Consider the following 27328-nt stretch of genomic DNA (forward strand, 5'->3'; position numbering starts at 1 on the left):
TTTATAGGCCTATGATAGCAATGGGCAGAACAGAAATTGCTAGGTTCTCTCCACATCAATACATTTTAAGTTTGGGTAAAGTAGATCAAATCAAGCTCAAATCAAAAACATGATGGATGCCTATAGTTAAAATCATACTGTACAGTGCAGTCAAAACTTTGTTAGAAGAGTAAATCTCACAGTAAATTTCTTAACCACAATAAAAGCAAAAACAAACACATGCTGAAATTTCAGTTTATAGAAAACAGGTATTCACCCCTTGGGCAAATCTCATCATCCCTCAAAAGGCCTGCCCTGCCCCAGGCAGTGGGCCATGACTGCCCTCATTTAAGAAGATTAAAACTAGTAAGAGGCCTTCCTCAGAGAAGTCTATACCCTGAAGCTTGGGGTCAGGATGCTGAAACAACTGCTAATAGTATGAATTCTTAAAAAGAAACGACAGCCCTGGCATTCCAGAGTATACACAGCTCTACCGTATAGCCAGGTGTTCTGCCATAATATGACATCAACATCTGCATTAGTGGGTTAAGTTATGGAGATGAACAGTTCTCTGCAGGCAAGTAGTCAATTGCTGAAATTGTTATCTGAGTCCATTGCTACATCTCTCCCAGATGATACAGGTGTCAGTTTGAGAGGATCATCTGAAGTGATGTTCCACCCTCAAGGTAATTCAAATATAAAGTGAATTTTCATTTCATAAATTTATTTTGTTTCTACTCTTCCACCTTCAATAGTCAAAATATAGAAAAAGGCACAACCCCCTGAAAGCTTCATAAATGTACTAACCTAGTAGGCAAATACAGGCCAGTTTTAAAACTTCCAAATATCTGGACCTGAAATACAAAAAATCATTACAACATTAAAGTATCTATCAGATGAAAAGCCACCATGCTATAGATAAATATCAGGGTTTTGCTACCCTCTGTTGGTAGTTTTTAGTACTACAAGAGCATTTTTTTTTTTTTTATAATATCATTTTCCTGAAGCAGAGATGGGATGCTGGCTCTCATATGCAGACAGTAGGAATATAGTTTAAACTTACCAGGTTAAAACATCAAATGCACAGATTGAAATAGAAAACTTTCAAAAGTAATATTTAAGCCACTCCTGTTCCTTATAAGCTAGAGATGTGTTCAACAAAGGCTTAATTTTGGTTCCCTGAGCAGGAATTTTTTCATGGGTCCCTGAGTTAGGGTCATACTACTCCAGCAGCAGACCAGCTCCACAAAAACAGCATCCTAACATCGTGGTGAGGCATAAAACCAGACCCATCCTATCTCAGCCAGTGAGCACAGTGGAAGACTTGAGGTAGGTGAGGAAATGCAGTAAAAACTAGTGAATGACCAAAATGCTCAGCCTCGGAAATGAGATGGACCCAGGAACAGAATCGCAGCTACATGTCTCTCTTCTGGGAACAAAAATATGGATAAAACCTCCCACCTCCAAAGGAGGATGATTAATTTAAATCAGAGTTTCTCAACCCCAGCATGACCGACATTCACAGCAGACAGCTGTCTGCCAGGGGCTGTCCTGTGCATTGTAGGATGTTTAGGAACATCCTTGGCTTCTACCCACTATAAGCTAAGAGCACCTTACCAGTTAACGATAATCAAAAATGTCTCCGACATTGCCAAGGGACCCCTGGGCGGCTAACGCCCCTGCCACTGAAAGCCATGGATTTGGATCACACAGGAGAATCAATGTCACCACACAACTGCTCAATAAAACAGCAGTTCCCCACCCTCGCCCCCAACATTTCCCCTACAGTATCTTATTGGAAGCCTTTCTGTTTTGCCAACTGGACAAAAGGAACTTCCCCAGCTCCCTCATCACCATCCTACAACAAAGTCTCAAGAAAAGCCATTAACACAGAGTAATGGATTCTAACTTCTTTGAATTGCAGAACAGACTCTCATTAAAAAAAAAAAAAAAAAAAAAAAAAGCCCAAAAAAGTATTCACTTAGTTTCAACAACAGGAACCACAAATAAGCAAAGAGGAATTCTCAGGCCAAGGTTCTGTTCACTGGGTAGGACTGCACAGGGAGACGAGGAAGAGCCAGAAAGGAGGAAACAGCAACGTTAAGAAAGGAAAACAGACTTAGGCCTGCATTAGCCTAAGAAACTAAACTCCTTTTTTTTTTTTTTTTAATTTTATTTTTATTTATTTATTTATTTTTTTAATTTATGATAGTCGCACACAGAGAGAGAGAGGCAGAGAAACTGAACTTCTAATGACACAAGAAACGCCTACTTGACATTTTCATTCAGCTATAAAGAATGACATAACATTTACACTGGCAGGGTGAAACAAAACAGTTATGGGATTTTCATACATCAGATCCAGAACATACTACTATAAGAAAGCCTGGTCTTTCTGTCTTCTCTGTAAACTAATGATTCCTAAATATAGTTACCTCTAGTATTGCTATTCAGCACTGCAAAGAAATAGTTTTAACTAAGTCATCCCATTCATCACAAAAAATTAGGATGCTCCAGATTCTAAAGTCTAGAGAAAACGGTTTAAAATTCAACTGGACCCTGAGTGTTCAGATGCAGAGAGACCTGTGTGTGAGGACTCTTGAGATGCTCTCCATCCTGTGGTCAGGCACATTACCCTCAGCAGCCTACCATCCACACAGGTACTCACGTCAGCGCTGGGCCAGAGCTCCTTAATCACACTCTCGATCCTGTTCACCACTTCCATCCGCATCTTCTCCTCCTCCGGTCTTGGAGACATATATTCATAAAAATCACTGATTTCTTCATGCAGACTGAAGGAAAAAAAAAAGTCAGAAAAGTTAATACAGGCAAGGCCGGTCTAATGAGAAATCACTATCTTAAATAACCTTATCTAATTAAGTCTTTTAACTTCACTGAAGACTTTATGTTCCTGGATTTCTACCTTAATTTTAATGTTACAACTGATGCTAGGCTAAAATGGGAATATACAGAATTTAATAACTTAAAAAATGCCAAAACAGGTAAATAAGAAATTCCAAGCAGTCTTAATGGAGGTGGACTAGCAGCTCTCATGGCAGGTCAGCCTGTACAGAACACTTGCCGGGTGGACATGTGCTGCTGACTTTTTAATTCTTAAATTTTAATACATTAGGCTGGGCCTCTGCCTTTACACTTCCAATCCAGTAGACACAAACACAGAAAGATAGAGTCCAGATGACATAGGTGAGCTTCCTGGCCACAGAGACCTGACTCTCTTACACCCTGTATACTCCACTCCTCAGGCACAAAACAGCATGTCTTTTTTAATATTTGCTTAGTGAACTGAGCGTCAGATGAAAGAGTGGGAGAGCCAGTGACCATCAGCAAAGACCTGAAAAGAATGGCTGGCAGACAAGGCTCCAGGAAGGAGCTAAAGACTTTGAGACTAGGAGGAACAAGGGTGACCCAGGAAGCACTAAGCCGATGACACGGGCTGCGGCCCATAGAGGAGAGAGAGAAGTAGCCAAGGAAAGCAGGCACCTGCCCACAGTGGGCTCCGAATGAGGAGCTGAAAAGTTTAGACTTTCCTAGGAGAACGAGGAGCTAATTCGATGTTTTTGAGATGGACCAGGGATGCCTGACTTCAAAAATGCAGCATTTGAAGAAGCTTCGTCTGGCAACTGTGCCAACAATGGACTGGCAGGGAGACAAGATGGATACAGGCAGAGAAGTCCATAAATCACTGCAACTGCAGAAGGGCTGGGTGAAGGCCTGGGGATGGTGCAGGAAAGGAACGGGCTCCACAAACACTGCGCACACACATACACATACACATACAATGGCTGTGCTCGCAAAACTCACCCGGCAGTGGAAAGAAGGGAGGGAGGATGCTTGCAAGGGCTGAAGCCTGAGAGGCTGGGGAATCAATGAACAAGATGAAAGGAAAAACCCACCAGGCTGGCTACTGAGTTGAGCGTGGTCGATTATTACCGGAGGACAGAAGGAACCTGGAGGTAGCAGGTGCAGCTGTGAGGAGCTACCTTTGGGAGGGCAAATGAGGGGGAAATGGATGGAAATCTGCTAAACTTGCACTGAATGCTGGCAACCCGGGGGGCCGGCTGCAGGCAGCTGTGGGTGGCCATGTGAGGGTGGCTCTGACAGGGTGTCCTCGGACAACGGTGGTGGAGCAGGAGGCCAGGAGAAGAGCATAATCAATCAGCCCTGGCTGCCAAGTGCCTGGAAGCCAGAGGGGCGCACTGGGTGGGCGGCCGAGGGGCACGCAGGGTGGCCTCGCAGGAACATGGTCCTGAGGGACCCTGGCTTAGAGCAGCTACAGTAATGGCAGGAAGCGGGAAGCACCAGGAAATGAAAAATGATTTTGAGGAAGGAAAAAAAAAAAAAAAGCCTAATTCCCAACCCCCACTTGGCTGTAACATTTAAAATGTGGCCAAGTACACAATCAACAGTCTCTGCCTCTTCTAATGTTTTATTTTTAGACTAAGTAAAAAAACTTGAGTTCTAGACTCAGGTTCTGCCTGAGGGCATCTGTGTTCCTTCAGAAAGTGACTGGTGCTTTAGAGCCTCAGTGTCCTTAAGCACAAACTAGGGGCTGCCAACCAGGATCCTTTTCAGGCCCTTAGTGTCAAACCCTGAGCCATTTGGTAAGGAATGATTTGTAGCAATGTTCAGCTGGTATACCACATAATACTGCAAAAAAAAAAACAACAAAAAACAAAACAAAACAAAAAAAAACCCTGGGATTTTAAAACCCCAGAGAGTTCTGCACATGAATCCAGACACTCTCAGTGGGGGCAAGTCTTCCTGGGTATACCTCTGGGTACATAGGATCACCACTTTCTGAGTTTTCTTTGTCTTAAAGTTTCCCAGGGTTTTTTCCTAAGGGCATCCCCCAACTACTCCTTCAGCTTCTTGAAGACAACAAGTAAAATGATTAGTATAGGAAGTTCATAGCTTGTGCTGCTCTTTCAGAAGGATGAGGTCCACAAATAAAAAGGAAAACAGATTTCTTCTTATCTAACAGGATCATTTGCTATGAATGCTCAAAGTGTATTTGTGGTCCGAAAGCACTGGGGAATTACTTCCATTTTAACCAATGGGGAAAACCCGTAATCATGACTATCTATTCCACAAAGGCCCATTTACACTGTTTCTAATTCAAATACAGGCAAAATAATATTTAGCCCAACTTCCAGTTAATCATAAAATCACAAGAAACTGAGTTAGAATTTATTTCCTAAACATTATTGAGTGCCTATGTTCAATGCACTAGAAGGAAAGTAGGTTAGTCAAACGTGATCCCTGCCCTGGGTAATTTCCATCTAATGAAAAGAAATACTCATTTAAAATAGTTGAGTCATGAAAAAAAAATAGCTTAGTCATGGGTGACATATAAGTTCCACACTGTTCCACCACAGGCAGGCCAGAAGGAGAGCTTTCCAATGATCATAGCTACAGGGATTAGAATGGGCTGCCTTAGAGTGTAGTGAGGTCCCTATCATGACAAGTGTAAAGAAAGAAAATAAATGACCATGAGGCAAAGACCTAATAAGACCTTTCTCTTTTTTTAAAGATTTGAGGGGTCCCTGGGTGGTTCAGTCAGTTAAGTGTCCAACTCTTGATTTCACCTCAGATCATGATGTCAGGGGTCGAGCTTCATGGGTTCAGCACTCTCCCTCTGCTCCTCACCATCTGTATTCTCTCTCTCTCTTTAAAAAAGAGACACTCAGTGGTTGAGCATCTGTCTTTGGCTCAGGTCATGATCCTAGGGTCCCAGGATTGAGTCCCACATTGGGCTCCTTCCAAGGAGCCGGCTTCTCCTTCTGCCTGTGCCTCTGCCTCTCTCTGTCTCTCTCTCACAAATAAAATCTTAAAAATAAATAAAGGTTTTATTTAGAAGTAATCTCTACACCCAACATGGGGCTCAAACCTAAAACCCCAAGATCAGAGTTGTATTCTTCACCAACAGAGCCAGCCAGGTACATGGATGACACTTCTGAACTTGGTAAAAAAAAAAAAAAAAAAAAAAAGGAAAAGATTCTAAAATTCCATTTATCACTAGGATTCTAGGTTTCTTCTTTTTCTTAAAAAAAAAAAAATTATTTATTCATCAAAGACAGAGAGAGGCAGAGACACAGGCCATGGGAGAAGCAGGCTCCCTATGAGGAGCCCAATGCGGAACTCGATCCCAGGACCCTGGGATCATGACCTGAGCTGAAGGCAGACACTCAGCCACTGAGCCATCCAGGTGCCCCAGAATCTAGGTTTCTAATTAGCAGCACATTAAGTCAGATAAGCTTTTAAAATAAGACCACCTTACACATTAATACTCTATGGAACCATCTCCCTATGTAGGAAAAACTGGTTCCAGAGGTTATCCTAATTCTTTTGCTGATTTGCATGTGTGATAGTGGAAGAGGGGAAGAGGAGCAGGGGAGGAGGGCTACTGGAAGCTAAAACATACCTGAACAGAAAGAACCCAACAATTTATCTCACATCGGTCAGGGCCATCTCCTTCCCCCACGGGTGAACATAAATATCACCACCACTCTCGCCTATATACATGCAAAATATATCAAGAATTGAGTGAGAAATCTTCGTACATTGAGGGAAAGAACTTCCAGTATAGATTTTTAAATAATCTTGAGGTAGCTCTCTCTCCGTGCACTGTGTAATTTTACTGGCACGGTGCCATGTATATCTAGGTGCTTAAAGGATCCCGAAGGAACAGGCTTTTGGAGTGCCCACTATACGCCTGGCATACTTTATTAGGTCAGCATGATGACCTATAAAGCTTGGAGACTAGAGAAATTTTGTAAGCTTGCTTTCACAAATTAATGTAACTTATACCCCTGAAATCCTCTAACTACACAGGGAAAATTTCAGTTTCTCCTAACATCTAGATCAAAACTCATTATGATTAATTAGTAAATAGGGCTGAATGTCTCCTACTCAGGCTTACAGATTCTCATTTGAATTTGAAAACATAACTCTTGATCAAAACTCAAGTGTGTACCAAAACACAGTGCCTTATCTTAGGGCATCAGTGTTTTTCTTTCCTTTTTTTTTTTTTTTTTTTTAAGATTTTATTTGGGCAGCCCCGGTGGCGCAGCAGTTTAGCTGGGGTGTGATCCTGGAGACCCAGGATCGAGTCCCATGTTGGGCCCCCTGCATGGAGCCTGCTTCTCTCTCTGTCTGGGTCTCTGCCTCTCTTTTTCTCTCTGTGTCTCTATGAATAAATAAAATCGTAAAAATTTTTAAAAATAAATATTTTATTTATTCATGAGAGACACAGAGAGAGAGAGGCAGAGACCCAGGCAGAGGGAAAAGCAGGCCCGATGTGGGACTCGATCTGGGGTCTCCAGGATCATGCCCTGAGCCCAATTGCCGAGCCACCCAGGCGTCCCAGTGTTTTTCTTTTTAAAAGAAAAAGTGGGGATCCCTGGGTGGCGCAGCGGTTTGGCGCCTGCCTTTGGCCCAGGGCGCGATCCTGGAGACCCGGGATCGAGTCCCACATCAGGCTCCGGTGCATGGAGCCTGCTTCTCCCTCTGCCTTTGTCTCTGCCTCTCTCTCTCTCTGTGTGTGACTATCATAAATAAATAAAAATTAAAAAAAAAAAATTAAAAAAAAAAAAAAAGAAAAAGTGAGCAAGAAAGCACATCACTCTCTGTTTATAAAGGAAAAGTATATAAAAGCAATATGATAAAATAAGTGCCACTGTGTAACTGGAAAGTATGCCCCCCCAAAAGAATGCAAATCAGAATTAATCTGCTGGGATAAAATATACATTAACCTCAAAATTAACGATACTACAACAATTAAATGTGACAAGGAAGAGATATAAACAAAAGCTTCTGCATTTTAAAAAGTATAATGCACAGATCATTCAAATCAAATCAGAGAAGTGAAAAAAATAACTTTTGGTCTGAGATAAGCTCTACCAGTGAAGTGCGCTAGCCTTTCAAAATTATACAAATTTCATAATGCTCATCATAAGGGGGGAAAGAATGTAAAGAAATGGCCCCAGAAGGCTCAACTTCTCTGGCTATATAAGAAGGAAAAACTTGGGATGCCTGGGTAGCTCAGCGGTTAAGCATCTGCCTTCAGCTCAGGGCGTGATCCCGGGTCTGGGGATGGAGTCTCTCATCAGGCTCCCTGCAGGAAGCCCACTTCTCCCTCTGCCTTATGTCTCTGCCCCTCTCTATGTATCTCTCATGAATAAATAAAATCTTTTTTTTAAAAAAGGAAAAACGTGTTTCCCAACTTTTCAGCTGGGCTGCCCAGGGGGTAGATATGAGGAACTAAAGAGGTGGGCATCCTTAAAGCCACAGGCAGCCTCCCTGATGCCTCCCACGTCAAGGCAGACAGGTAAGCCCCTGCTGGCCTCACTGAGGTTCACCCAGCATCTGTTCTGAGGCTAACACCCTCTTCTTCCTCAGGGACATCTGCCAGGCCTGCAAATTGTCTGGGTCACCTCTATGCCAAGGTCAAGCTTTCTGGTTTTCATAACTGAAGTCCTCACTGCCAGTGACTTCAGACTCACATGAAGGCACCTACAATGTTCTATTCGATGACTGTCCAAAACAAGATATTTCCTCACAAAAATGTTAAGATTAATAATAACCAATTTTGACAAAGATATATGGAAAAGGCATTTGCATGCTATGTGTGAAAGTATAATTACTACAACCTCTCTGATGGTGGTTGTCTGAATAAATAATAAACATCTGTATGAATAATTTTTAAAATTCTCTTTTCCTTAAAGATTTTATTTAGAGAGAGAGCTAGAACAAGTGAGTGCACATGCAAGCAGGAAGAGGGGCAGAGGGAAGAGGAGAGAGAGAATCCCAAGCAGAATCTGCACTGAGGGGATCCCTGGGTGGCACAGCGGTTTGGCGCCTGCCTTTGGCCCAGGGCGCGATCCTGGAGACCCAGGATCGAATCCCACATCAGGCTCCCGGTGCATGGAGCCTGCTTCTCCCTCTGCCTGTGTCTCTGCCTCTCTCTCTCTCTCTCACTGTGTGCCTATCATAAAAAAAAAAAAAAAAAAAAAGAATCTGCACTGAGCATGGAGCCCAATGCAGGGCTTGATCTTGCAACACAACAAAAGCCAAAACCAAAAGTGGGACACTGAACTGACTGAACCACCAGGAACTCTTTAAATTCCCCTTCTTTCATTAAAATCAGGATCTTAAAGAGACACCTGCACTCCCATGTTCCCTGCATTATTCACAATAGCCAAGATATGGAAACAACCCAAATATCCACCAACAGATGAATGGATAAAGAAAATGTGGTATATGTGATATGACATTATTCAGCCTTAAAAAGGAAATCTCTGAAATTTGCAATATAGTTGAACCTGGAGGGCACTGTGCTAAATGAAATAAACCAGTCCAAGACACTATCTAAAACAGTCAAACTCATAGAAGGAAAGAGTAGGATGGTGGTTGCCAGGGGCTGGGGCTGGGGTGCTGGGGAGATATTCTATGGGTATAAAGTTTCAGTAAAGTAAGATGAATAAGCTCTAGAGATCTGCTGTACAACACAGCACCTATAGGCAACAACACTATGTTTATTCACTTAAAAATGTCTTAAGAGGGTCGGTTTTATGTTTTATTCTTACCACAAAAAGGGGGAGATAGACACATGGAAACTTTTGGAGGTGTGGGATATGTCTATTACCTTTTTTTCCCCTAAAGATTTTATTTATTTATTTATTTGAGAAAGAGAGAGAGAGAGCACAAGTGGAGGAGAGGGGCAGAGGCAGAAGCAGACTTCCTTTTTTTTTTTAGAAGCAGACTTCCCAACTAAGCAGGGAACCTTATGCGGGGCTCAATCCCAGGACCCCAGGATCATGACCTGAGCCAAGGTAGACACTTAAGCAATTGAACCACCCAGGCAGGAGCCCCCATCTATTACCTTGATTGTGGTGATGGTTTCAAGGGTGTATACATATATCCAAGCTCATCAGGCTGAATATTTGCATTAACTATGTACAGTGTTTTGTATACTAATTATTCTTCAATAAAACTGTTTTTTTAAAAAGTCCCTTTCTTGTCATCCTTCAAAAGTATTGAGGGAACAAAGATATTCACCACAGGATTATCTGGAATACTAAAAATTAAGAAACAGCCTCAAAAAAAAAAAAAAGAAACAGCCTCAATGTCCATCAATGGAATCCAATGAAATAATCACAGCGGCACTGACCTTCCCTTAAATTATAGCCAATAACCCATTAAAAAGAAGGAAGCAGAGCTATATGAGCTGATGAGAAAGATCTAAGATTTGTTCAGTTTAAAAGAAAAAACACAATGTATTTAACAACATCCATTTCAGGTGCATTAAAAAGACACAACACACACATACACACACACACACAGAGTTTCTATTTTCTGGAAGGAGAACTTAACAGTGATTACCTTCAGGACAGGAAACGACAGGAGAGTTAGGGAGACCAACACTTTATTTTACATCATGCTGTGCTAGTATAGAATTCTTTTAAAACCATCAGCGTGTATTTGTTTGTTCGCTTTTTTTCTTTGTTCGCTTTTCTAAAGAGGTTATTATCTATTTAAAGAAATTACAGGCCATTTGTCATTTTCTTTATATTTTTCCACATAAAAGTGTGTTTGTGTATTTCTCCCAACCCTCAGAACAGGGTCTATGTACCATACTGTTTACAGTGATTAAATGTAGTGAGTGAATTGGGGGTGGGTGGGGACTGAATTTTTAAAACTGTGTATATTTAGGGGTGCTGGAGTAGCACAGTTGGCTAAACTTCCAACTCTTGGTTTTGGCTTAGGTCGTGATCTCAGGGTCATGAGATTAAGCCCTGTGTCATGCTCCATGCTCAGGAGTCTGCTTGAGATTCTCTCTCCTCTCATTTCGCCTCTCCACCCCCACCCTCTTGTTCTCTCTCTAAAATAAATAAATCTTTAAAAAAAAATGTATGTATTTATTCATTCTACCTTTTAAAAATGCATGCATGTCAGGGCTGCCTGGGTGGCACAGTCGGTTGAGCATCTGACTTGATTGTGGTTCAAGTCATGATCTCAGGGTTATAAGATCAAGACTCATGTCAAGCTCTGCACTCAGCATGAGGTCGGCTTGAGAGTCTCTCTCCCTCTGCCCCTCTCACTTGTGGCCTCTCTCTCAAATAAATCTTTTTTAAAAATGCATACAGGGGTGCGTGGGTGGCTTAGTCGGTTAAGCATCTGCCTTCAGCTCAGGTCATAATCCCAGGGTCCTGGGATCGAGCCCCATATGAGGCTCCCTGCTCAGCGGGGAGCCTGCTTCTCCCTGTCCCTCTGCTGTTCCCCCTGCTTGTCCTTGAGCGCTCTGTCAAATAAAGAAAATCTTTTTTAAAAATGCATACATGTTAATCACCATAGTTAACCATTTTTTTAAAAGTAAGCTCTATGCCCAATGTGGGACTTGAACTCACACCCCTGAGATCATGCTCTACTGTGAGCCAGCCAGGTAGTCCACCTTTGTATATTTTTATAACAAGATCTTTATAACAACAATGAATACTCTCTGAAGAAAACTAACATTTAAAGAAGAAAAAGACTCAAGCACCTAGCCTCACAGACTGAAAAGTTACATAGTTGGCCCCTAGAGAACCCGAGCAACTATAAAAGGAACTCAGGGTCAGCCTGTGAAGAGCACGGACCCCTCAGGACATAGAGGGACTCCAAGCCCACACTCACAGCAACAGACACACGACACAACATTTGGAAAGTTCCTGCGTGCCTGACACGCTATATGTACTGAGTTTCTGTTGGTGTCTGACTCACCCTTTCCAGAGATTCATGGACTTGGACACATATGTACATGCAAGACAAATTTCTGGAAGCATATATAAAAACTGCTGGCAACAATTTCCTCTGGGGAGTAGGACTGAGGTCTGAGGTGCTGGGATTTCTACCCTTCTGTACTGTTTGATTTTTTTCTCAAATGCACGTATACACCAAGAGAAGTGAGTAACAACAAGCCCTGGGGCCGCCCTGGTGCAGTCTATACAACATCTTCAGGAGGCTCTACAATTCAATTTTTACAAAGAAATTCATGCACACATAAACACACACACCCGTGCTCTTGTATGTTCAGCTGCCAACTAGACACCTCTACCTAGATGTTACCTCAAAATCAATAAATCCGAACTAAATTTCTTATCTTTCTCCAAAACCTATTCCTTCTTCTGTTTCCTCCCTGAATTACTGTTTCCCCAAATGGTAATTTTAGTCTCCCTTGGTTCAGCCTCCTTACTCATCCTCAGGAGCTAACAGATCTCCATATTGTGTCCCTCCTACAAACGAAAATAAAAAACAAAAAACTGCCAAATCAGACCATGTCCTGCCTGAGAGCTCCAGTCTTTCATCCTTCTCTCCTCTCTCTCAGTATGACACTGCAGTGGCCTCCAGACTGGCCTGCCTGGCCCTGGCTTCTCCCTTTTCTAGGTCATCTTTCACCTCCTCAACCAACATGTGTCACTTGCAAACTCCTTATCAGGGCACTCCCTACCTTTAGGCTCTTCACCCCAGGATAGCCACCAGACCTGTGCCAGCACTGCCAGGCCTTCTCAAGAACCCAGGTCCCGCAAGGGCAGGCCTGTGCCTTGAATACCTTCTCTCTCAGCCTTTGGGGTCTCAAATATTACCTCCTCAATAAACTTTGCAGATGCAGAACTCCTTTAGACCCTCTTCGGTGCTCCTGAACCACTCTGGTCCAAGTCCTGCCTCCCGCGCCTAGTGGTCAATCCCAGAGCCATTTCCCACCTACAGGCCTCCCCACTCAGACTTGGTTCTCTCAGGTTCAGCTGTGTGCCCAGATCAAGGATGCAGCCCAGAAGCGCTTCTTCAGGAAGAGACCCTCAGATCACAGGTGTCCATCTAGCCACACCCATATCTACAGGGGACGCCTGGGTGGCTCAGTGTTTAAGCATCTGCCTTAGACTCCGGGCATGATTCCGGGGTCCTGAGATCTAGTCCCACATCGGGCTTCCTACATGGAGCCTGCTTCTCCCTCTGCCTATGTCTCTGCCTCTCTCTCTGTCTCTCATGAATAGATAAATAAAATCTTTTTTTTAAAAAAAGAAAACAACAAAAGGGAGGTTACATCTTTAAAATGAGCTCAGTACCAGGATACAAGGAAATGGACACTCACACATTGTGGGTAAACGTGTCAGGACCAGAAAGGAGGGCAATTTGGCCCAAGAGCTAGAGCTGCCCATCAGAGTTAAAGATGGCTCTTCCACTTCTTATTTTCTAGCCTAAGAAAATAAGACTGCATGTGTATAGAGATATGGCTGTTAAGAAAATATCCACAGTTAGCATGTAATTTTTTTTAAGATTTTATTTATTCATAGAGACAGAGACAGAGAGAGAGAGAGAGAGAGGCAGAGACACAGGCAGAGGGAGAAGCAGGCACCACACAGAGAGCCTGACGTGGGACTCGATCCTGGGTCTCCAGGATCACGCCCTGGGCTGCAGGCGGCGCTAAACCGCTGCGCCACCGGGGCTGCCCAGCATGTAATTTTTTTAAAGATTTTATTTATTTGAAAGAGAGAGAGCACAAGCAGTGAGCAGAGGGAGAGGGAGAAGCAGATTCAATGATGAGCAGGGAGCCTGATGCAGGACTCAATCCCAGGACCCGGGGATCATGATCTGAGCCGAAGATGGACACTTTAACTGAGCCATCTAGGTGCCCAGCATGTAATTTTTTAAAAAGCCAAGATTTAGAAATATTTCAAAAATAGAATGCCTTATTATCTTTATATTTAAAGGTCTGTACCATGTGTATAATTTTCTATAGTACTGATAAAGATACAGTAAGCTCATTTGAAAAAAAGCCATGCCTAACTGAATTAGGGAGATCACTAGTATCAAAGCTAAAGGAGAAAGCTTCCTACTTTTCTTCAATGTACAGACAAGAAACATACACCCCCAAATAATTCTAACTGTAACCTAAGATTTAAAAGTAAAGAGAAAATATGGATGATGACATAAAAATTAAAAGGAAAAACAGACTACAACCTTACTTCTGCAAATTCTGTAAGCATTTAAAACTGTTATTCATAGTTAAGGAATGTTTTGTTTGCTATGCCAACCCTTCCTTGGTTAGGACACAAGAGTACAAGTGCAGAGAGTAGATCCTGTCTCTGGGTCCTAGATTATAAAGTCTTCATTTTCTTCTTTTCTGAGGTGCTAATACTCGCTTTCCTAGAAATGAGAACATTCCTTTTCAAAGCCATCGTCTGTTGCTCTCAGTTTCTGGACCACTGCCTTATTATTAAGCCAGTGTTTCAGAAGGATGACTTTTTCATTTTATTTCCTCTCTGTCCCTTTGCCCTTTACTGCTCTGAAGAGAGATAATGCAAACCATCTGACTTCTTTCCCCAAGACTCTTACTTTTGACACCCAACCCAGACACTACTTTCAAGCAATTATAAGGTAAAGCAGAAGAAAGAAAAGAGGAAAGAAACTGCTTTATCTAATTCTAGTCATTAATTCTTTTCCCTTCAGGTAAAAATTCTGAACTCCTTTGTGACTCTGAGTACATCTAAGAAAATCTGGATAACCCCAGGAAGCTCAAAGAACAGTTGACAGCATTCCCCAACTGAGATCAAATATCTAGAAATAAAGGCTTAGTTATTAAGTTTACTCCCCAAAGGGGAGGTCCTCAAATATTTGCTGAGTGGAAAACACAAATAAATGAGGCTGAATCTTTCCTTATCAACAAGGTCCAAATGCCAATAAAAAAAGTTCACTCTAAAGTTTGTTATAGGGATCCCTGGGTGGCGCAGCGGTTTGGCACCTGCCTTTGGCCCAGAGCGCGATCCTGGAGACCCGGGATTGAATCCCACATCGGGCTCCCGGTGCATGGAGCCTGCTTCTCCCTCTGTCTGTGTCTCTGCCTCTCCCTCTCTCTCCTCTGTGTGTGTGTGTGTGTGTGTGACTATCATAAATAAACAAAAATTAAAAAAAAAATAAAGTTTGTTATATTCTTAAATAGGACAACAAAATGGGGATGTGTTTAATCTATATAACTCTACTACCAAAATCTTATTTTTTATTTATTCGTTTACATATTTATCTTTGGTGGAGGGGCTGTTAAGACCAAACACTGCTCTATATAAATACACAAGCATTTGGAATGTCCTCTTTCCCTGTGTTGAGGTTCTGGTAAAAGAGGCACAGAACCAACACAGGGATACCAAGGACCACTACTCACGAAAATCCAGACATCCAAAACATAGTAGAAGTGACTATTTGCTTAACAAATAATTTATACTAAATAGGGTAAACTCTCAATGTGTATTTAAAATACTTTATAACTACTGATAATGATTACCTTGGATAACGAAAGGGAACGAGCCTAACTTGGAGAGAGAGAGGCTTTTGTAACCTACTGCTTTTTCCCTGGGCCATTGAGATCTTTCAGATAAGTGCTGGTATTGTTTACAGAACTTTTTAAAAAAGATTTTATTTATTTGAAAGAGATAGAGATAGAGAGAGACAGAGAGAAAATGAATGCAGAGGAAGGGGCAGAAGAAGAGGGAGAAGCAGACTCCCCACTGAGCAGAGAGCCTGACGTGGGGCTCGATCCCAGGAACCTGGGATCATGACCTGAGCCGGAGGCAGCAGGCAGTCGCTTGACAGAATGAGTCACCCAGGCACCTGTTTACAGAATTTTTAAAGCTGAAGTGAAAGAATGGAAAACAGATTCACAAAAAATTTTACACATTCACAAAATACATAGTTCGTTAACCTAGGATGACTTTATGAGGTCCTATATTCTTTCAGAATGAACATCATAAACTCTGAAAGAAATATGGAAATTTACAGCTGTTTGGAAAAGTGCATGGGGGGGGGGGAACTCTGTAAAAATCACCCATAGCTCCACCTCCTCTAACAGCAGGAAGCACAGCCAGGGGTGCATATGTGCCAGACACACACACTGTCCAACACCTGCTGCCAACTGCTTTCTTCAACATAGTATTTTAGAGTCAGTGGACAAACACAGTGGCTATATACTGGTCATCTGATACCATAAAAATGAATTTTCAATGATTACATATTATTCCAGCATATGAATATACCATAATTTATTCTACCAATCCTTTATTGTTGGGCATTCAGGTTGCTTCCCATTTTTCAGTACTATAATTAACATGACAACGCTATCTTTGCTCATAAGTCTGTAATCAACTATAATTTTTCTCTTAGAATAAATTCTTATTAGTGGAATCCTTTAGTGAAAAGTTATGAACAGTTAATACTTCTGAAAATAAATTCCCAAAATGGTCTCCACCAGAATGGATGCTGACATGGCCTCCCACAGTAATGTATGAAGATCCTTCCCCAACCTCCACACCAATGAGAGGCATTTTTTTATTCTTTCCATTCTTTTGTTCCTGATATGGTTAGAAATTTTCTCCATGTTTACTGGACATTTGTAAGTCTTTCTTTTTCAACTCATTTCAATAAGCTATTTGATGGAATATATAATATAAATATGTATTTTATACACACACACACACACACACACACACGTATGAAATACAGTATAAAGAGCATGAGCTGGAATCAATGCTCTGCATCACCACCACTTACTTACTGGATATACCTGACTGGGTGCTTTATCTCTCCAGGCCCATTTCCCACCTGGGCAATGAGGATCATAGTACTTATCCTGGAGGGTTTCTGGACAGATTAAATGAGAGTATGGGAGGGATTTAGCAGGGTTTACTGCTTACTTAGCACACAGTAAACCCTCAATACATATCATCTATCGTTAATTATTATGAGCAAATATTTACTGAATACTACAAAGTGTGAGGCACTAAGCTAGGCCCTAAGACACCACACTGAACAGGGCAGACATGGTCCCTGTCATCAGAAAGCTGATGACCTACTCGGAATTAATCTCTCTCTCTCTCTCTCTCTTTTTTTCAGTATTTATTCTTATTTCTTGTGTTTATTTTCTTCCTGGTTCATTAGCATTCTTTCTATATTATGGCTATTAACCTTTTGCCATAGACAGTAAATATACTTTCCTGTTAGTTTTTCCATTTTGTGAAGTTGTTTCGACGTGCATAGATTCTTTCTGTATTTAGATGGACTTATATTTAGGAATCATTGCCTAAAAGGAACAGACAGCTAAGGTAAAAGAATGTAACTCTAACAAGACAGAGCAACTCAACATGCAGCTTCGCTGCTGGGATGCATAAGGGAGCAGCAGAGGAGGCAGTACCTGATAGCCCCAGACCCCATCTAAATAAGTGGCTGCCCCTTAACACCAGCTAGTTGCTGCCATGTAGGAATCCAAGTCCAATGTTGCCAACATTTCCCATTTTTGCAAGATAAATAAAAAACCTAGACTTATAGGTAAACTTTCTATTTTAAAATTCTAGCACAATTTTCAAAAGATAAATTAAACAAGACAAAACCGTGTAGGTGAAATAGAGCGCTTGTGCAGGTCTGCTCCAGCCAATAGGCCATCTGCCTGCAGTCTCTGCTTTTAAGTCCTCCCTTTTCATAGGTCCCAAAAGACTTTTTTACCTTGAGGTTAGAAAAACAGCTGTCAGGAGAATGAGAGGACAAGCTACAGACTGGGAGAAAATATTTGCAAAACATACAACGTGATAAAGGTAAGGTATCTAAAATACACAATACAAAACTCTTAAAACTCAAGTATAAGAAAACAAACAATCCAATAAAAACAAAAAACGATACCAGATGCCAAAGGAGCATATGAAAAGATACTCGAAGTACATCATCAGGGAAATGCAAATTCAAACAAGATACCACTAGACACCCAACAGAATGGCCAAAATCCAGAACTCTGATACCACCAAATGCTGGTGGGCATGTGGAGCAACAGGAACTCTCGTTCACTGCTGGTGGAATGCAAAATGGTGTGGCTACTCTGGAAAGCAGTTCGGCAGTTTCTTACAAAACTAAACACTCTAACCGTTAAGATCCAGCAACCATGCTCCTTGGTATTTACCCAAAGGAGCTGAAAACTTCCATTCACACAAAAACCTACACACAGATGCTTACAGAAGCTTTATTTGACAATATGACAACTGTCAAAACTTAGAAGCAACCAAGATGTCTTTCAGTTAGATAACCAGATAAACAAATGGTGCTATATCCCGTTAATATTAATCCAGTGCAAAAAAGAAATGAGCTATCAAAGCTGTGTAAAGACCTTCAGTGCATATTACTACGTGAAAAAAGACATTCTGAAAAGGCTACCTGCTGTATGATTCCAACTTCATGACATTTTGGAAAAGGCAAAACTATGGAGACAGTAAAAGGATTAGTGGTTGCCGAAGGCTGGGGATGAGGAAGGGATGAAGAGGCAGAGCAAAAGATTTTTAGGGCAGTGAAACTATTCCGTATGGTATTAAAATGGTGGATACATATCATTCTACATTTATCCAACCCAGAAGATGTACAATACCAACAGTGAATGCTAATGTAAACCATGCACTTTGGGTGGGTGATAATGATGTACCAGATTCACTGATTTTAACAAATGTATTACATGCTGGGGGGATATGGGAAGAAATTGCTGTACTTCCTGCTCCATTTTGCTGTAAACCTAAAACTGCTCAAAATATAAAGTCTATAAAAAAATCTGTTGGGGATCCCTGGGTGGCGCAGCGGTTTGGCGCCTGCCTTTGGCCCAGGGCGTGATCCTGGAGACCCGGGATCGAATCCCACGTCGGGCTCCCGGTGCATGGAGCCTGCTTCTCCCTCTGCCTGTGTCTCTGCCTCTCTCTCTCTCTCTGTGTGACTATCATAAATAAATAAAAATTAAAAAAAAATAATAAAAGTTAAAAAAAAAAATCTGTTGATATTTCTTCTAGTTAATTTCTTTTTCTATTTATCAAGCATTTATTCATTTGGAATTTAACTGAATATGGTAAAAGTCAGGGATGTAACTTTTTTTTCAAATAGTTAACCAAGTGTCCAGTACCCTTTATTGAATACCCTAGTAATTCTATCACTTCCCTGCATCCTCCCACCCCTCATTCTTGGGAACAACTCCTCTCGGACTATTCCATGTGATTCCAGTGAGGCTGCATAGCACAGCCAGCTGGAGTCCTGACAGGAGCAGCCATGGGGGGACCCTGTTAGCGCAGCATCTTATGGTCATGGCCGAGGGATGGACACATGACCCCAGCACCCCACATGGTGTCCTTCCTTAAGACTTTACATACTAACACACCAGGGAAGGGCATTTTCTTCTTTGACCCTAAGCTATAAAACTAGAAGGCTGGAAGTATCAACAACCACACCTCCTTTTCCTCTAGCTACGGAAAGGAAGCCCATGAGCAATAGGAGAGACAAGAGCCAATCTTGAGAAAGAAGCAAAGTCAGGAGAGATGGGGCATTTGAGCTTCCCCTAGAGTCATTGAAGCAAATATCACCAAGGGTACTATTCCAGGTACTTGACAAAATAACTGCCTTTGTTTTCTGCTTGAACCAAGATGATTGTGGTTTTTTTTTTTCTTTTTCTTTTTTCTTTCTTTTTTTTTTTTTTTAAGATGAAACACAGAGAGAGAGACAGAGACAGAGACACAGGTAGAGGGAGAAGCAGGCTCCATGCAGGGATGAGGGACTCAATCCTGGAGCTCCCAGGATCACATCCTGAGATGAAGGTGGCACTAAACCACTGAGCCACCGGGGCTGCCCTGATTTCCTTTTACTTGCACTTGAAGAAATCCTGATTTATATACAACGCCTTTGCCTATATATTTAACTCTTATGCACAGCTGAGTCAGGTGTTCGGCTTTCTTTTCAGATCTACTGCTATTTCTATCTATTCTAGGACTCAGATTACTCTTTAAAACTCTTGTATAAATCTATAAATAGTAGATAGTACAAAACCAAACTCCCCCAAACTCATCTTTAGTTTTCAAAATGTTCTTGGCCATTTATTCTGCCTATTTATTCTTCTAGATGCTCTTTAAAATCACTGTAACAAGACACTTACCCTCTCTGAAAAAATTCACTGGAATTTTTATTTGAACCGCATTAATTAAAAAGTTAATGGGTTGATTTAACCTCTTCAAGTCTTTTATGCCACACACTATAACATATTTTGTTTTCTTCACATTTCTGGCTTTGTTTTCAATTATTTTGGGAGTTTTGATGTGTTAGTAAAATCTTTTTTTTTTAAAGATTTATTTATTATTTATTTATTTATTATTTATTCATGATAGACATAGAGAGAGGGGGGGGGGCAGAGAAACAGGAGGAAGGAGAAGCAGGCTCCATGCTGGGAGTCTGACGTGGGACTCCATCCCGGGACTCCAGGATCGCGCCCTGGGCCAAAGGCACTAAACCACTGAGCCACCCAGGGATCCCCTCTCCTTTTTTTTTTTTTTTTTTTTTAAAGATTTATTTATTTATTCAGAGAGAGAGAGAGAGAGAGAAGAGAGAGGCAGAGACACAGGCAGAGGGAGAAGCAGGCTCCATGCAGGAAGCCTGATGCGGGACTTGATCCCGGGTCCCCAGGATCACACCCCGGGCTGCAGGCGGCAGCGCTAAACTGCTGCAGCCCCACCGGGGCTGCCCTCTTTCTCCTTTTTTAAATTGTATTTTGTTACACAGAAAAGCTATTGACTTTTGTATGTTTATTTCATAGCCAATCAGATAATTTTCTAGCCCTACTTCATTGTCTAGAAGTACCAAGGTAAGGCCAAATAATACAAATCACTAACAGATTTCATTTTAAGGCTTCTCTCGATAAAGTTATTTTCAACGACCATGTGTTATACATTTTGCCAGAATAAAGCAACACGATAGCTTCTTTTTTTCATGATGATAAAGATGATGACTAAAGTAAAAACCACAACTCTAAGTATGTGGCCTCCCTCTAAACAAATTTCGTGAACAAGCCAGTAAAATATAGTAACAAACAAAAATGTTTAAAATCAAATTGACACCCACAAATCTAATTTTAAAAAAATAAAAATAAATAAAAAGTTGGTTTACCACCATTCCCCCCCTTTCCCAACTAGGTATTCTTAACAGAATAGCAAACAAAACAAAATAGAAACAATACATCTGATACTTTCATTGAGTAGCCAATTAGCATATCACAGGAAGATAGATTTTTCTGGATGTGCACAAAATTTAAAACACTGATTATGGGCAGCCTGGGTGGCTCAGCGGTTTAGCGCCGCCTTCTGCCCAGGGTGTGATCCTGGAGACCTGGGATCGAGTCCCATGTCAGGCTCCCTGCATAGAGCCTGCTTCTCCCTCTGCCTGTGTCTGTGCCTCTCTCTCTCTCTGTATCTCTCATGAATAAATAAATAAAATCTTTAAAAAAAAAATAAAAATAAACAAAAAATAAAACATTGATTATAAAAATGATCTGGACCGTATACTGTTTCATGATGTTAAATCTCTCAGACCAAATTGATTTTAAATACATGAGTCTCATTTACCACCTAACTTCTTAAAAACCTGCATAAGTCATTAGCAGTCACATCTCTCTGCAATGTACTGTGAAATTCTTCCACACTACTTCTCCACTCCAAAGTGAGGCCTGAGACGATTACTATTTTAGGAGTATTTCTAATATGTCTATACTGGGCCACACAGACTTTATAATAATAATGCTTACTCACCAACCTTCTAAAGACTCTCACTAAATTTATCTCTAATCCCTGAAAAATAGTTTAGCATTTTTAAGACCTACAGACCAAATAAGCAATCTATTAGCCTATGAAACTAGAATATCTATATTACATACACTTTTCACATATACACATATTTTGAAAGACACTGTGAGCACTTTGATCATTTTGAAGAGGGCCTGAGTATAATAATAAAATAATGCTTTATTTAGTTGTCACTAATAGAAGATGAAATATGTAAGTATTAGCAGACTCTCCTCTCTACATGTTAAAAGTTTAATAATGATAAAAATATGCTATGGTACCATACCAGACATAAATTAGAGCTTTCTTTTTTAAAAGAAAAGCTCTGGGCCATCACATGCACACCCATAGCTGTCCAGCAACCTCTGGAGCAGCATGGAGTCTGAACGTGGGCTCTGCTGCTCTGCTATCAGCCCATTCTTATCTTCTCTTTTAGCTCCTATTCCACTTACTACGGGCACGAAAAAAAAAAAAGTGAACTCACCAAGAGCTTAAGGGCTTCTCCAAAGAATCAAGTTCCCAGGTCTGAGAGCTACACTGTCAGGACAAGAGGGCCATCTGGAGGGGGCTGGCCTCAAAAAAGCATCTTACTTCTGTATGGTACTTCATATTTTTCAAAGATCTCTTATCTATTCCCTAATTCAATCATCTACAATAATTCTGTGAGACAGGCTTGGTAGAAGTTACTCTCGAACTACAAGAAATTTTTTTTTTCTTAATGGAGAATAATTTCCCTAAGCTCACACAGAAAGTCAACAGTAGAACCATATCTGAAAAACAGATCTCCTCACTGGACCATGCCAACCATTGGGATCACAGAGGTAAAATTACTTTCAAATACCAGCTATGAGTTTTCCAGCTGAGTGACCTTTCAAGAGTTACCAACTTCCCCCAGCCTTAGTGCCTATATCTGTAAAACACGGACAGTAATGCCCACCTGGCAGCTCTGTGAGGCCCCCAGCCTGCTCCCCAGCATCTGGTACACTTTAGGATTCTACTGACCCCAGATTCGAGCTGCCTCGGGTCTTTTTTTTTTTTTTTTTAAGATTTTATTTGTTTATTCATAGAGACACAGAGAGAGAGAGAGGCAGAGACACAGGCAGAGGGAGAAGCAGGCTCCATGCAGAGAGCCATGATCGATTCAGGGTCTCCAGGATCACGCCCCAGGCTGCGGGCGGCGCTAAACCACTGAGCCACCCGTTTTTTTTTGTTTTGTTTTGTTTTTAAGATTTTTATCTATTTATTCATGAGACAGAGAGAGAGGCAGACAAACAGGCAGAGGGAGAAGCAGGCTCTCCGAGGGGAACCCAGTGTGGGACTCGATCGACCTGAGCCAAAGGCAGATGCTCAACCACTGAGCCACCCAGGCGTCCCACACCTCAGGTCTTCATGAACACACACACACACACACACACACACACAAAGGTGATGAGAGGATGTGACTAGTCACTTCCCTAAGACAGATCTACCCAAACACCATAGCCACTTGATATGGCAGCCACCAGCCACCCTACCCCCATCTTCAGATCTCCCTTCACCCTCCTCAGCTTCCATTCCCACAGACGCTTATGGAAGGTGATGATGTGCCAAGAACTGTGCCAGAAGTTAGTCAAACCACTTAATCTTTGTTACATAAGACACATATCCCATCTGGAATTCCAGGATCTGCTACTCTGAGCTTACTACTCCTCTTTTCCAGAAGCCTGACTCCCTCAGCCCTTGGCCCTTTGCCTGGACCAAGAGCTGACTCCAAAGTATTTCACAACAAACAACCCAAGTATCACACAGGTTCCACACCACCGCTATTATCCACTAACTCCTCCATACCACAGATCCACAAACCATACAAACAGGCCAAACACAGCCTACTCACTTCCTACTTTTGTACAGCCCACAAGGTAAGAATATTTTTATATTCTTTAAATGGTTTCAAGTCAAAAGATGAACAACATTTTGGAACAGCTTTAAGTTACATGTAATTCAAATTACAATATACATACACAAAATTTTATTAGAACTAGCCATGGTCATTCATTTACATATTGCAATGGCTGCCTTCAGTCATTACAACAGCAGAGCTCTGTGGTTGAGACAAAGACCTAAGAACCAACAAAGCTTAAAATAGTTACTCTCTTTACAGGAAAACTTTGCTGACCCCTGCTCTATATGTAAGCTCCATATAATCTCCAAGAGTAACTTGATCAAGTCTACCAACTAATATAATGTGTGTTGCTGTGCATTACCTTGTCCATGACTTGGGGGTAAATAAATCTGTACAGTTAGACCTATAATTTTTAGAAGTACTATAGTAACAACTGTCTCCTCAACATCTTCCATGCTCCCATCCCAATTCATATCAAAGGGTCAATTAAGGTCGTACTTGTTACAACACAAAAAAGACTTAATGATAACTATGTGCCTATGTGTACACTGAAATTTAGACATATTATAATTTAAAATACATTTTTTAAGTTGTCATTAGGATGGCACTTATCCAAAAAAAAAAAAAAAAAAACCCAGAAAATAAGTGTTGGCAAGGATGTGGAAAAACTAGAACTCATATTGCTTGGGTATTGCTGGTGGGAATGTAAAATGGTGCAGCTGCTATAGAAAACAGAATGGCGGGTAGCCCGGGTAGCCCAGGTGGCTCAGCGGTTTAGTGCCTGCCTTCAGCCGGGGCATGATCCTGGAGACCCAGGATCAAGTCCCACATCAGGCTCCCTGCATGGAGTCTGCTTCTCCCTCTGCCTGTGTCTCTGCCTGCCTTTCTCTGTGTGTGTCTTTTGTGAATAAATAAATAAAATCTTAAAAAAAAAAAAAAACAGTATGGCAGTTTCTCAAAAAGTTAGATATAGATGGGGCACCTGGTAGCTCAGTGGTTGAGTGTCTGCCTTCAGCTCAGGTCATGATACCAGGGGTCCTGGGATCAAGTCCCACAGTGGGCTCCCCATAGGGAGCCTGCTTCTCCCTCTGCCTATTTCTCTGCCCCTCTCTCTGTATCTCTCATGACTAAATAAATAAAATCTTTTTTTTAAAAAGAAGGTAGATATAGATTTACCATATGGCCAGCAATTTCACCTCTGGGTATACAGACAAAAGAACTGGAAGCAGGGACTCAAACAGATACCTGTACATTCATGTCCCTAACAGCGTTATTAGCCATATTCCAAAAGGTAGAAGCAACCCAAGTGTCCATTAATGGATGAATGGAAAAACAACACATAGTGTATACATGCGATGGAATATTCCTCAACAGCTAAAAAGGAAGAAAAATCTAACACATGCTGTAACATGGATGATCCTTGAGGACTTAATGCTAAGTGAAATAAGACAGGCACAAAAGGGCAAATACTATAGGATTCTACTTTTCTTAAGGATCTAGAGTAGCCTCTATCATAGAGACAGTAAAATGGTGCTTACCAGGGACTGGGGGCAGGGAGAACAGAATAGGAAGTTAGTATTTAATAGGTACAAAGTTTCAGTTAGAAAAGATGATAAAATTCTAGAGACAGACAGTAGTGGTGAAGACTGCACAACAGTGAGTACACTGAATGCCACCTGAACTATACATGCTTAAAAATGGTTAAAATGGTAAATTTAATGATGTGTATTTTAACATAATTTTTAAAAATTTAGCTAACTGGGGGCTCCTGAGTAGCTCAGTGGTTAAGCATATGCCTTTGGCTCAGATCATGATCCGAGGGTTCTGGGATCAAGTCCTGCATCAGACTCCCTGCTCAGCAGGGAGCCTGTGTCTTCCTCTCCCTCTGCCTGCCACTCTTCCTGCTTGTATTCTCTCTCTCAAATAAATACATAAAATCTTTATATATATAATTTACCTAACTGAAAGCTTGTCATTAGTAAGATATATTCAATACAACAGATATAAAAAGTAATGAAGTACTGATTTATGTTACAACATGGATGAACTCTGAAAACACTGTGCTCAGTGAAAGAAGCCAGTCACAAAAGACCACGTGTTGTATGATTCCATTTATATGAAATGTCCAGAACAGGTAAACTCATAGAGACAGAAATCAGGTTATTGGTTGCCAGAGGCTGGGGGCGAGGAGGGCAAAGGGAGTGACGACTTCATGAGTATGGGGTTTGTTTGGGGGATAAAATGTTCTGACATAAATAAATAAATAAATAAATAAATAAATAAATAAATGTATGTATGTATGTTCTGACATCTGGCAATCATTGAACATTGTGAATTATATACCACTGAACTATACCCTTAAAAAGGTTAATGATAGTGAATTTTATTTTTGTGTATTTTACCACTATTTTTTAAAAAAAACATTAAAAACTGCACTGTTCAGAAAAAAAAATAGTCAACAGCTCACCTAGACATCATGTAGTTAATCAGCAGAGACATGTCACTGAGAACTAGGCCTTACCCTACTACCAAGCACAGCAATGTTATTTCATATAAATGCTATTAATCTGGCCAAAAAAAAAAAAAAAAAAGACTAAACCAAAAAAAAAGGGGGGGGGGGCTTTTCCCCAATAAATATAATTCCCTGGTTATTTCTTGACATGAATTTAGAAAACGATTACATTTTTAATAGAAATATTTCATCATGTCTTGGAATAGATCAAGGTACTACTTCATGTCATGCATAGAAGAGAACAGTTTGATTTTTAAGTGCTATATATAGGAGTTCACACTAATAAGAAACATACTACACCCGGGAACATTGGAGAGAGAGCATGAAGATGATCTCCTGACAGGAGGCAGCCCAGGGCCTCAGTTCAAATCTTAGCCAGTTGCCCCCAGATCTGTCTGAAGAAGGGAGAGGGTCTTTTCCTCAAAAAAGGCATTAGGAAAATGTGATCTCCAAGTAGAAAGAAATGCCAAAGGCACTTATAATCAAAGGAACATGAAGGTTGTTTCTTTGCAGCTTTGTCTCACCATAACTCACTTCCAGTATTTTAAAATCAAACTGGCAGTGTCACACTTTAAATAGGGACAACTCAGTGGAGAATTTCACAGTCAGAAGACTCGGTATTCAAGGGTCGTGTTAACCACATCAAACAAAACTAATGTAGTAAAAGCCAACTTAACATATTCTTGGCAGTAAAATTATTTGTAAACACATATATCATGATCTAAGATAAAGAATTTAAGCTTTGATTTTGGTTGCATTTAAGGGAAAAAGCAGTAAGATAAACACACTAAAAATATGCAAGAAGAGAAACTGGTTACAATGAGAATAATTAAGGCTGGGGTGGCTGGGTGGCTCAGTTGGTTAAGTGTTTTTCTTAGGCTCAGGTTGTGATTCTGGGGTCCTGGGATCGAACTCTGTATGGGGCTCCCTGCTCATTGGAGAGCCTGCTTTTCCCTCTCCCTCTCCCTCTGCTGCTCCGCCTGCTTGTGGTCTCAAATAGATAAATAAAATCTTAAAAAAAATAAATAAAGTTAATGCGATTAAGAAAAAGAGGCAGACCCCCAGCCAAAAGGAAGGAACCTAACCACTACCATGTAGGACAGCAGAGGCATTTCAGAAAGCAGATGGCAGTGAGATGCCCTCTAAAAGGTTCCTACAGGAAAAGGAAAACAAAGAGGCAAAACAAGCTCCTCCTGCCAAACTTGAATGTCAGCATCCCTACCTTAATTGTTTGAACTTGAGGGGGAAAAATTAAATTTACAAGCAGCAGAGGAAATAAAGCAATGTTTG

The 27328-nt window shown here is 41.1% G+C and overlaps 1 protein-coding gene across 4 annotated transcripts in view; it reads right to left on the reverse strand.

Annotated features, from left to right (window-relative positions):
• The window catches only part of TENT4B (terminal nucleotidyltransferase 4B), a 79853-nt gene that overhangs the window by 18428 nt on the left and 34097 nt on the right, over positions 1–27328 (reverse strand). For all 4 annotated transcript variants that reach the window (XM_035714021.2, XM_025447168.3, XM_035714022.2 and 1 more), the window contains exons 2-3: positions 2648–2771; positions 787–833 (exon numbers count right to left, since the gene is read on the reverse strand). In XM_035714021.2, coding sequence (XP_035569914.2) covers positions 787–833; positions 2648–2771 — 171 coding nt within the window. The remainder of the gene's footprint in view (positions 1–786; positions 834–2647; positions 2772–27328) is intronic.

This window comes from Canis lupus, chromosome 2 (assembly GCF_003254725.2).
Source record: "Canis lupus dingo isolate Sandy chromosome 2, ASM325472v2, whole genome shotgun sequence".
NCBI lineage: Eukaryota > Metazoa > Chordata > Mammalia > Carnivora > Canidae > Canis > Canis lupus.